The 9,666-nt window shown below is 48.8% G+C and overlaps 1 protein-coding gene across 1 annotated transcript in view; it reads right to left on the bottom strand.

Annotated features, from left to right (window-relative positions):
• Positions 1–3,915: 3,915 nt before the first annotated feature.
• MYO16 (myosin XVI) overlaps positions 3,916–9,666 on the bottom strand; it is a 438,349-nt gene continuing 432,598 nt past the window's right edge. Inside the window, 1 exon segment of the mRNA XM_047720392.1 lies at positions 3,916–4,150. Coding sequence (XP_047576348.1) covers positions 3,923–4,150 — 228 coding nt within the window. The 3' untranslated portion in view covers positions 3,916–3,922.

Genomic DNA, 9,666 nt, shown 5'->3' with positions numbered 1-9,666 from the left:
ATGGAGCTGCCCAGGGGTCTCCAGTACTTAGGGAAAGTGAACGGACTACAAAGGTAATTCTTTACCATCTGTAACTCACCATGTTACAACCCCATGCTATATGCGTGTCTTTGTAACTCACACGGCTAGAACATTGTAGTAGAGTCTGTTTGATACAGTCATTGCTTATGAATAAGATGTAAAGGAAGTGGAATGGGGGGAGAGAATATATTTTTAGTTTTTTGAAAGCAGTGCTACTGTTTTGGGAAACCATGAGCATTGCAGAGAATTTACCATTGCACCATAAATAGAAATATAATTGCTTTCATCTGCATTACATGGCTTTTTTATGTGCAGCTAAAAACAATTTGAAAAATGTAATGAAATTACACTGAACTTTTACTCGGAACACAGTTGTTGTTTTTTTCCAGCTAATTTAATGTTTTTTTTTTCTTTTTTTTTGAAAATTTCCTGATGAGAATAAGCATAAAAATAAACCCTATTAACTTCTAGCTAAAGATATACATTTAAAAGTTTGAAAAAAAATTGGCAGTGCAGAGTGATAGCCAGGAGTGAAATGTGTCCCACTGCAGAATGTTATTATATAATAACCTGATGTCCTTTATTGTGACAGGAGATGGGTTTGATGTCTCGCTGGAAATTGACAGCAATAGAATTTTGATAGAAATTTATCTGTCCTCCTAGACTGTGGAATTCATAACAGACTTTTTGTCCAACTTATGTAATGTTTATATGGGATGTTCATTTACAAATCTAAGAGTTTAATTGGTTGTTGCATTTATGGGGTAGATTTATGGAAGCATAATTCTACTAAATTAGGTACCACAATTTAAGAATAGTAATATATTTTTCCACTCTAGAAAATACACTTTAAATCATTTTAACCCACTATAAACATTTTGATAGTAGTTTTTAGAGACCACTCATAAAGCATTTTTTAAAAAAGCAATAAGGTTGGGCAGTGTTTGAACACGGGGTAATAATTCATACCAATTATATTGCTAAACAGAAGGTCTCAGGCCCAATAATATATCACTATTCATACCTTATGGTCTGATAGCAATTAAAATACCATCATTAAGTATATTGTAAACATACATAATTGTTGAAATCTTGCTTATGTGGAATAACATTCCGTGCTTTATTAAGCAGATTAGTACCTCAGTTCATTTTGTTGACAGTGTCGTAATCATTAGAGAACCATTCCAGGAGTACCTTTAATACATACACACAGAATTGGACTTTATCTCTTATTATTATGACTCTTAATATTGTTTCTATTGTCGTGGCTATTCATGCTTTCTAGTCCGCTGCCTGTCGCATCACATCAGAACAGGCACGACGACATGGTTCTAGTTACCACACACCTGCATGTGGGCTAGAACGCCCTCAAAGGGTTTGTTATCTGCCTCTGCAGGGTCAACAAACATTAGATGAGACAAAGGGATTCCTAGACTCAGCCCATATAAACTCTCCCAGATGCCCTTGATACCTCTAGCAGGTGACAGACAGGTCAGCCTACACCTACACAAGCCCAAAACTGTGACCAGGTTAACAGAACAGGGGATGATGCCGTTTGGACCCACACGTGCTGGGGACAGCCCACTCCGCGTAAGCTCTGCAGGTAAGTCTTACCTCCCATTTTCACACAACACTGTATCCCCCAAGAGTCATTTAGTTTGAAGATTTTTAAAGATATATTTTGATATAATGAGCAGAACATTTCTGCATATCAAGTTAATGTGACATGGGCTTTGGAACCATAAAGATGAGGGTTTATGATCTGATAGCCTACTTAAGGCTTTAATTCCAGGATGAGTATGTAGATGGTCATTCCCAGGGAGGTCTGCGTTAGGAATAACATGTGCAAAGCACCCGCACAGTCATAGCCAGTGTTCAGTGCGCAATGGAAACAAATTCTCAAAAGGTACAATGCTGGAACAGTTTGCTTTTCACCCTGGTCCAAATAAATACACTGTGTGTGTTGGAGGCGGGTGGAGATCAGTTCAGACTTATGGTCCACGATCGTTAGGCGGCCACAATGTGCAAGGCCAGCCATGTAGGAAGCCATGTAGGTCAAGGAAAGCTGGCTTCTTCCATTGCTGGTGGCTGAGGTGCGGAAGTCAGGCGTCGGAGAGAGGGCGGAGAGTGGCAGTGTGTGGCGTGAAGCTGGAGGTGACCCAGAAGGCCTCCCTGTTAGACAGCATCAGTGATGTTGTCGTTGACCTTGTATTCACTGTGCCTTTCCATTTTCTCTATTTTCATGCTTTAACAGTCCTCCCCACCTTCTAGATATAATAAACATCGCCAACCACTCCAGAGCCCACACTCCAGCACCCTCTTCATGGGTGGGTCCCTCTTCAGCCAGTAACCCTACCCCCATCCCAAGGCCCAGGGCCAAGTACCAGACAACCAGGGACAGCCTCCCGCCTGGAGCCCCTGAAATTATTCAAACTGGCCATTCTCGGCCTGCAAACCCTGCCTCCCCCCATCCTTCCCAGGCACATGGCAATCTAGGCTTGGGCCCCTGGGTTCCTTGGGTTCCCTGGGTTCCCTGGGTTCCCTGGCCCGTTGCCCTCTGGCTGACCCAGGCCTTCTTCCCTGGCACCTTAATAAACTACCTTTTTAAGGGAAATCGTCTGTGGACCTGGCAGCCTCTTATTTCTAAACGACAAACATATTCTCAACGCTGACATTTGCCTGCATGGCCGTTATACCTGAATATTCATAAAACCTTTATTTTAAAATAGACCCTTAGTGCCCGAAGCCTGCAGGGGGCTGCGAGCGCAGAGGAAGGCAGGCCGCGGGGACAGGATGGCTTCACTGCCCCTGCTCTTCGACCAGGGACACAGCAACAACCCCAAATAAACGCCACCACCGAAGACTGTAGCTGCACCTTTTATTGGGACGGTGGTACGAACACGGCGTTCCAAGCAGCGAGAACCTCGGTCGGCGGGCGCCGCTGAAGGCATCCCGGCCGCCGCAGAAGCACACGGATAAACGGGCGGTTCTGTTACGGGAGGGCTGAGGACTGGAGCAGGGGATCCAGCGGCACAGCTCCGAGGGGACGGCCACCCTGGGAGGCGGCGTCACCGCCCGGTGCAGCGGGTCCCCACGAGCTCCTTCGGACTGGGCAGACCTCCGGGGTGACCCTGTCACGCGGCCAGCTGCGACCCGGGAGCCCCCCGTGCTCCACTGAGCTTCCCGCGGCTGATGGTGACGCGGGGACGGGAGATGTCCGGCAGGAGCTGGCTGTGCGCGTCCGCAGAGTCGCGGCCCCGGGGGGACGGGCCTCCCCAGGCGGCCCCGCGGAACCCCGGGACCCAGTCTGCGCGCGCACAAGCTTGACACGGGCTAAAACAATGACAGTCTCGAGGGGGTTAGGTCCTTCAGGTTTAAAAAAGGTGCGGGAGGAGAGAAAATTGTAGACAGGAGTTTTCACACTTGTGTTTGAAGGGAGCACCAACCGCAGAAAGTTAGAAAACGGGTCAGAAGCCGGTCCATCACCATCAGGTTCGTAACGGCCAAAAACACAACGGACGAAGACACCAGGCGTCCGTCGCGGAGGGTGTGCTGGGCCCGAGCGGCTGGGGGACCAGGAGCATCGGGGACCCCGACCCCAGAGCCGGAGCGCGACCCTCGACGGCTCCGCCTGGTCCCGCTGGCGCTGTCCCGCGCTTGTCCAGCGCCTGCTCCCCCATGGGGTTGCGGGCCGAGAAGCGGAGCGCGTGCCCCGCACGGGCGAGAAGAACACGCACTCGCGCACACGCACAGGCACACGCACAGGCACACGCACACGGGCGCACACGCACACGCACACGCGCCGAGTCCCGCGGCCTCCGTCCTGGGTCCGGGCCACTCCGTGTAGACGCGGGCCGGAGGCGCCGGCCGGGATGCGGCGGGCACTTGAGCGCGCGGCCGCTCACAGCCCGGAGTCCCACAGCTCGGAGGGCAGCCGGCCGCAGGACGCGCCCTCGGGCTTCTTCACCAGCGTGGGCTTCCTGCAGGGAGGAGGGGGAGGCGCCCTGGGCTCCGGGGGATGCAGGAGGCGCTGCCAGTCTTCCCGCCCCTCGCACAGCTTCCGCCTCCAGTCCAGGAGCTCCTGCAGCGCCGCGCTTTCGTTCTCGGAGAGCCGCAGCTGCTGGATGACCTGCAGGGGGGCGGGGAAGAGGGGAGACTTGGAGCAGCAGGTGCTGCGAGCGCGAGAGGGAGCGGGAGGGCCAGCCCGGGCTGCTCTCTGCTCTCACTGGCTTCCAAGCCTCCAGGCGCGGCTGCCTCGGGAAACCGCCCCCACCGCGGGGCTGGAAAGGGCGCAGGCGGCCAACAGAACAGAGCAGGGAGGACAGGAACACGGGCTGAGGAGAGAAACATCCAGGGGATTCCAGGAGCGGGCCCTTCGCCCTCTATGACGATGCACCTTCTTAGGACATCCCATTCCTCCCCCTCATTTATCACAACTGAGAGGCTGTGTGTCATAGAGCTTTCTGGGTTTCTCGAGGTTCCCCGATTCTAGGGCGCCCCCCTCTAGGCAGTACTAGTCCACATCTGTTCAGGGAGCATGACTCTACTCCTGACTCCGAGGCGTCAGCCCAGAGATGGGGCCGCTCGAGAGAGCCCATCCACAGGCCAGTGTTAACAGGGAACTGCGCCCACACAGACACGGTCTCCAGGAGCAAAGAGAGGCCGAGGACAGCCCACCCTGCAGCAGGGAACGAGTTATAGGGCCTCGAAAACACTTGCAACCTCACCGGGGCCTCAGCACACACTCTAGGTTGCAGCGGCAAATCAGAGCCGGGATCTGAACCAGCAGCCGTTGCTCGCTGTCCTTGGGCGCAGACAGACCAAACCTGAGGGACCTTTGCAGGACAGCATCACGATGTGATTGCATGGGCTTCTTCCTGTCGCTTCCCTAGGACACGGTTTCTCTGGGCATCTTCAAGTGAGTGTGCAGACATCACAGCGGGGATGCCGGGGAGAATTCAGAAGAAACTAGACGTCCCAGCCCACTTCCAAAGGCCCTCCTGCTTTGTTGTCCTGCCGCTCCCAGCCTCCCCAGCAAAACGGACGAGAGTGAATGAAAGCGGGCTAGAGCTAAAGACCAGGGTCCCTTTGCCACGCTCCTCTCCCTCCATGGGATTGCGTGCAATCCGTGTGCCTCCTTCGCGATCGTGTTTTAGCGCCTCTACTGCCTCGTGTACACCTGGCGGTTGCTATCAGCTGCCATCTCGTTTGCTCTATGGATACCGAGCTCTTGTGTATCCATACTCCTTGGCCCACGTTCAGCACATAGAGCAATCTGCGGAAAATACTCTCACGGGATTTATTCTTATGAGAGAGTATATAATTGATGGAAGAATATTTTTACCATCTGAACTGATTTCCCCCCCGACTTCCTTGAGGTATCGTTTTTGTTAAGTAACCTAACTTTACGCTGATCTAATTAGAAACAAAACAGGAAAACTTCCCACCTGCATAGGGTTTTTAAGGTCATGTCAGGTTACTGCTCCCATTGTAAATGAAAAAAAAAAAAAAAGACAAATTACCAAAATCATATATTTAGAGCATCAGATAGCTCTGGCAAACTGAGAACCAGAGAAACTGAAATTCTGAATCTTTCTGAACAGATAATGACCAGCTGTTTTCTTTTCTTTCCCCTCTCCTGGGACATTTGCCAATTCTGAGCTCTTCTGTAGGTCTAGAGAGCCCTTTCTAGAAGACAGAGAAACTGTACAATATGTTGCAGCTGTAAGAGACTAGAGACACAGATTGGGAATTTGCAGACCCTCCGATGATGACCATTTCCCCCAAGAGATATTTGTTAAGTTCTGCAGCTGTATGCGTGAGTGGTGCCTTAGGCCAAAAGCTTACAAAAAACCAGAGTGAAATCCCCTGGGGTGTTTGAGGTGCTTCAGAAGAGGGTGGGATGGGGGAGGATAGCTTCAAGCGCCGACTAGTCTCATCTTCGAGATGTGCAGAATTTTTTTTTTTAAGATTTTATTTATTTGACAGAGAGAGATCACAAGTGGACAGAGAGGCAAGCAGAGAGAGAGAGAGGAGGAAACAGGCTCCCTGCAGAGCAGAGAGCCCGATGTGGGACTCGATCCCAGGACCCTGAGATCATGACCTGAGCTGAAGGCAGAGGCTTTAACCCACTGAGCCACCCAGGTGCCCAAGACGTGCAGAATTTTGCACAGCCTGGAGAGGGGACCAGGACCTCTGAAATGCACAGCCCAAGCGCATCTGGGCTCTTCCAGAGCGAAGGAACCAAAAAACCCACAGGCCAAAGCTCAGGCGGTGCTGCTGGTGGGTGAGAGGCAGAGCAGAGGCTGCTTCTGCACAGCGGCTCCATCCAGGATTGGACTGAGGCCTCCCGCCCTTGCTTCTGCCCCCTAATGTGATGGTGGCATCTCTCCCTAGTAGTGCCCAGCCTCGACAGCATCTCCAGTTTGTTGACCCATGACGCTTACGGCGAGATCAGAGATGACATGCAGAGAGAGAAGGAAATTCACTAAAAATCAGAGCGTGAAACAGATTCACAGATGATCCTGACTTAGGGTTCATCGATAGAGACTTTAAAATACCTGTGATGATGACATGCTTAGGAGAGAGGAAATGGTGGACAAACCGAAGACGCGGAACAGACACACATAAAAGGAATTCCAGAGGGAAGAGATACGCAAAGAATGTGACAGGGCAGTCCTCAAAGAGATAAGTTTCCCAAACTTGCAAAGGGCATCAATCCACACACCCAAGAGGCTCAGCGAAACCACACAAAAGGCAAACACACACAGGCCCCTGCCGGCAGTGAGAAAGCACAAGGTAGATCCTCTTAAAACAAAGACAAATGAAAAAGCTTTAAAATCTACAGGAAAGAGACACATTCCCTTCAGAGGAACGACAATGAGAGGGAAAGCTGACTTCTAAGCAGAAGACAGAAAATAATGAGTTAAAGTACTGGAAGAAACTAATTCAGCCTTAAACTCTACTCTCAATAAAAATAACCCTCAAAAGGTAAAATAGAGATACTTTTAGACAATAAAAAGGGGAAAATTTGCCATCAGAAGTCTCTCATTTTTTTTTAAGGTGAAGGAAAATGATCCCAGGTGGAAAAAATTGAAACTTAATAGAGAATCAAGTTTTTTAATTTCTTAATTCTTAATTAAGTTTCTTAATTCATGCACACCAGAATTAAATCCAAGGGTAAATAGAAGTTAGCTCTTGGGATATCTTATGGGCCATAAATTATCTGTAGAACTGGAATGCACACCAATGACGACCTGCGAAAGCCAGGAGGGGTTGCGGGGTGTTTAGAGGTGGTAGGCTTCTAGCAGCAGTAGGAAAATGGTCAAAGTAACAAAAGTCCCTTAAGAGGCAGTAAGTAGAAAATGCACGCTTTCTTCTCTAGTCAAACTATAGAACACGCAGGGAGAGAACATGTAATTACACGTGAAATTACATACAGAAAATGTGAAATAATAAATACTCCATTAATCTAAAAGAGAACAAGGAGGATACAGAAGTCATATGAAAATGGAGGCAGGTCTAACAAGACAGAGTAAAGCATAAAAACTGGACCAGCAGAATGCACATCTCCATCCAGCAGCTGGCCTTGCTTTTCCATGGCCAGATGCACGGACTGTGTTTCTGTTCATGCCGGGGCACCGGAGAGCCACACGGCTCTGTCCCCACGCCACGCAGAGAGCACATCCATTCTGGGTCTCTTCTCAATCCCAGACTCTTTTCCGCAGCCCTTCATAATGACCAAAACCGTGCATGAGGTGGGACCCTCCGCCAAGCCCTTCCTAACACTTCCAGATCGAGCCACTCTGCAGCGGCTGATCTGATGGTGGCTGGAGGGAAGGCTTTTGATGGAAAACGTCCCAAATACACTGTAAAAGGTGAGACTTATATACCCAATCCACTAGAAAGCATTTTCTTAATGAGGCTATTGATGTCTTGAATAATGTAGTAAGTACAGAAGAACCCCATCTTCCAACCAACAACCAGGCGCTTTCCATGCTTCCTTGATAAGCAGAAACGTGACTGATGTTTGCAATAATCAACGAATGCTCAGAATAAACCCTTCGTTGAGAGGTTCCCAAGGAACTTCATTGTCTATTATGGAGATTAATAGGTGTTGAGTAAAATCTAATAGGTACCTAAGGGTAGTTGCCAGAATGGTCTAAATGAGATGGTAACATACTAACATTATTGATTTTCCTTTAAAGAAAGAAAAACAAAGAATTTTTACAGGTTATTCCTTAAATGAGAGTTAAAATTCTGTGTAAGGATACATCATAGGTCACTACTTGCAACATAAAATGGTTCAGAGGGGATTTTAAAATTATGATCCGTGAGACGGTGATTAGAAGATCAGAAGACAAGAACGGTGTGCCCCGAACGATGTTTAATCTGCTCTATTCAGATTTATTGAATTTATTAGATCGTGAGGTACAAGAATCACATCTGGCCAAAGCTGTAAAAGGCTGTAATATTTTAGAATTGCGAACACCGGCAACCGCGGACATTATTTAAAGGACGGTCAAGTGATATACAAGCACTACAAAGTGTTCACTTTGTTACCCAGTGCTCTGCAAACATCACAATCAGTGTTTCTGCATTCTGTAAGTTTCGTGTCCTGTCGGTGATAACAGAAACCCTCACAGCTTCCTCTACCACTATTTCATGCTTCATGATAAATTACGTATGATCATTAAGAAGGCAAGAATGACTTTGAAGCAAAAATTTTGGTTTGGGAAGTAGACTCGTGACTACTGACAACACACGTCTGGTCACCAGAGGGGAGGTGGGTGGGGGATGGGGGAAATAGGGGACGGGGACTTAACAGGATGAAAAAAAATTTTTTTTAATTAAGTTTTGGTATTGAAAGGGAGCCATTTCTTTTCAGAAAGAGAGGAAGTGATGCTGGGGATCAAGGGTACAGCTGGGTATGAGCGCCTTCGTACTCCCTCATCCCCCCCCCATTTACCCTTATTTCTTCATTGGCTACAGGTGTCCCACTGGGATCTTGTAACTTGTAAGCTTGCTTACCTTGCTTCAAAGATCTATCTCCACCCCGTGTCCCTGCAGACAGCTTGCCACTTACTTATTTTCTTTTCGGGTGTGTTTTATATTACAGTGTTTGGACACAAAATCCTCATCTTTCAGAACCAAAAAGCAAGTGTTAACAACTGGAGATGTAAAAATTGCCCCCTACCTATGATCCCTTGGCTGTCCACGCTGTCCCATCCCTGTGCTCCGTGCATGTGACAAATATCTTGCCTTTAAAGGAACTCTGAAGCATGCAAAACACACAACTGTCTTCACTTGTCGCACACAGCATAGCGACGGGGAGGACGTCTTTTAAAAATCTCCCCTCCCCCGATCTACCTGGGAAACAGGGCTTATAGAGGAGGGTCTGGAGAAACTCCGCAGAGGAGGTATGCTCTGAATGTTGAAAAAGGAGGCTGCCACCATTGGAAAAGGGGAAGGAAGAGGTGAGAAGAAGTGTTTCTTAGGACTCGATGTAGACAAGCCAAGAGGGACAGGGGACTTCATCCTTTCCCAAAGCATCACTGGCCCACGAGCGCCCCAGGGCTAGCTCGAGGAGACACAGTGTGGTCTAAAACCCAGTCCCTGGCAACTGGGGTGCGGGCCAGAATCCTG

Source organism: Lutra lutra, chromosome 3 (assembly GCF_902655055.1).
Source record: "Lutra lutra chromosome 3, mLutLut1.2, whole genome shotgun sequence".
NCBI lineage: Eukaryota > Metazoa > Chordata > Mammalia > Carnivora > Mustelidae > Lutra > Lutra lutra.
This window is presented reverse-complemented; position numbering and strand designations above follow the sequence as displayed.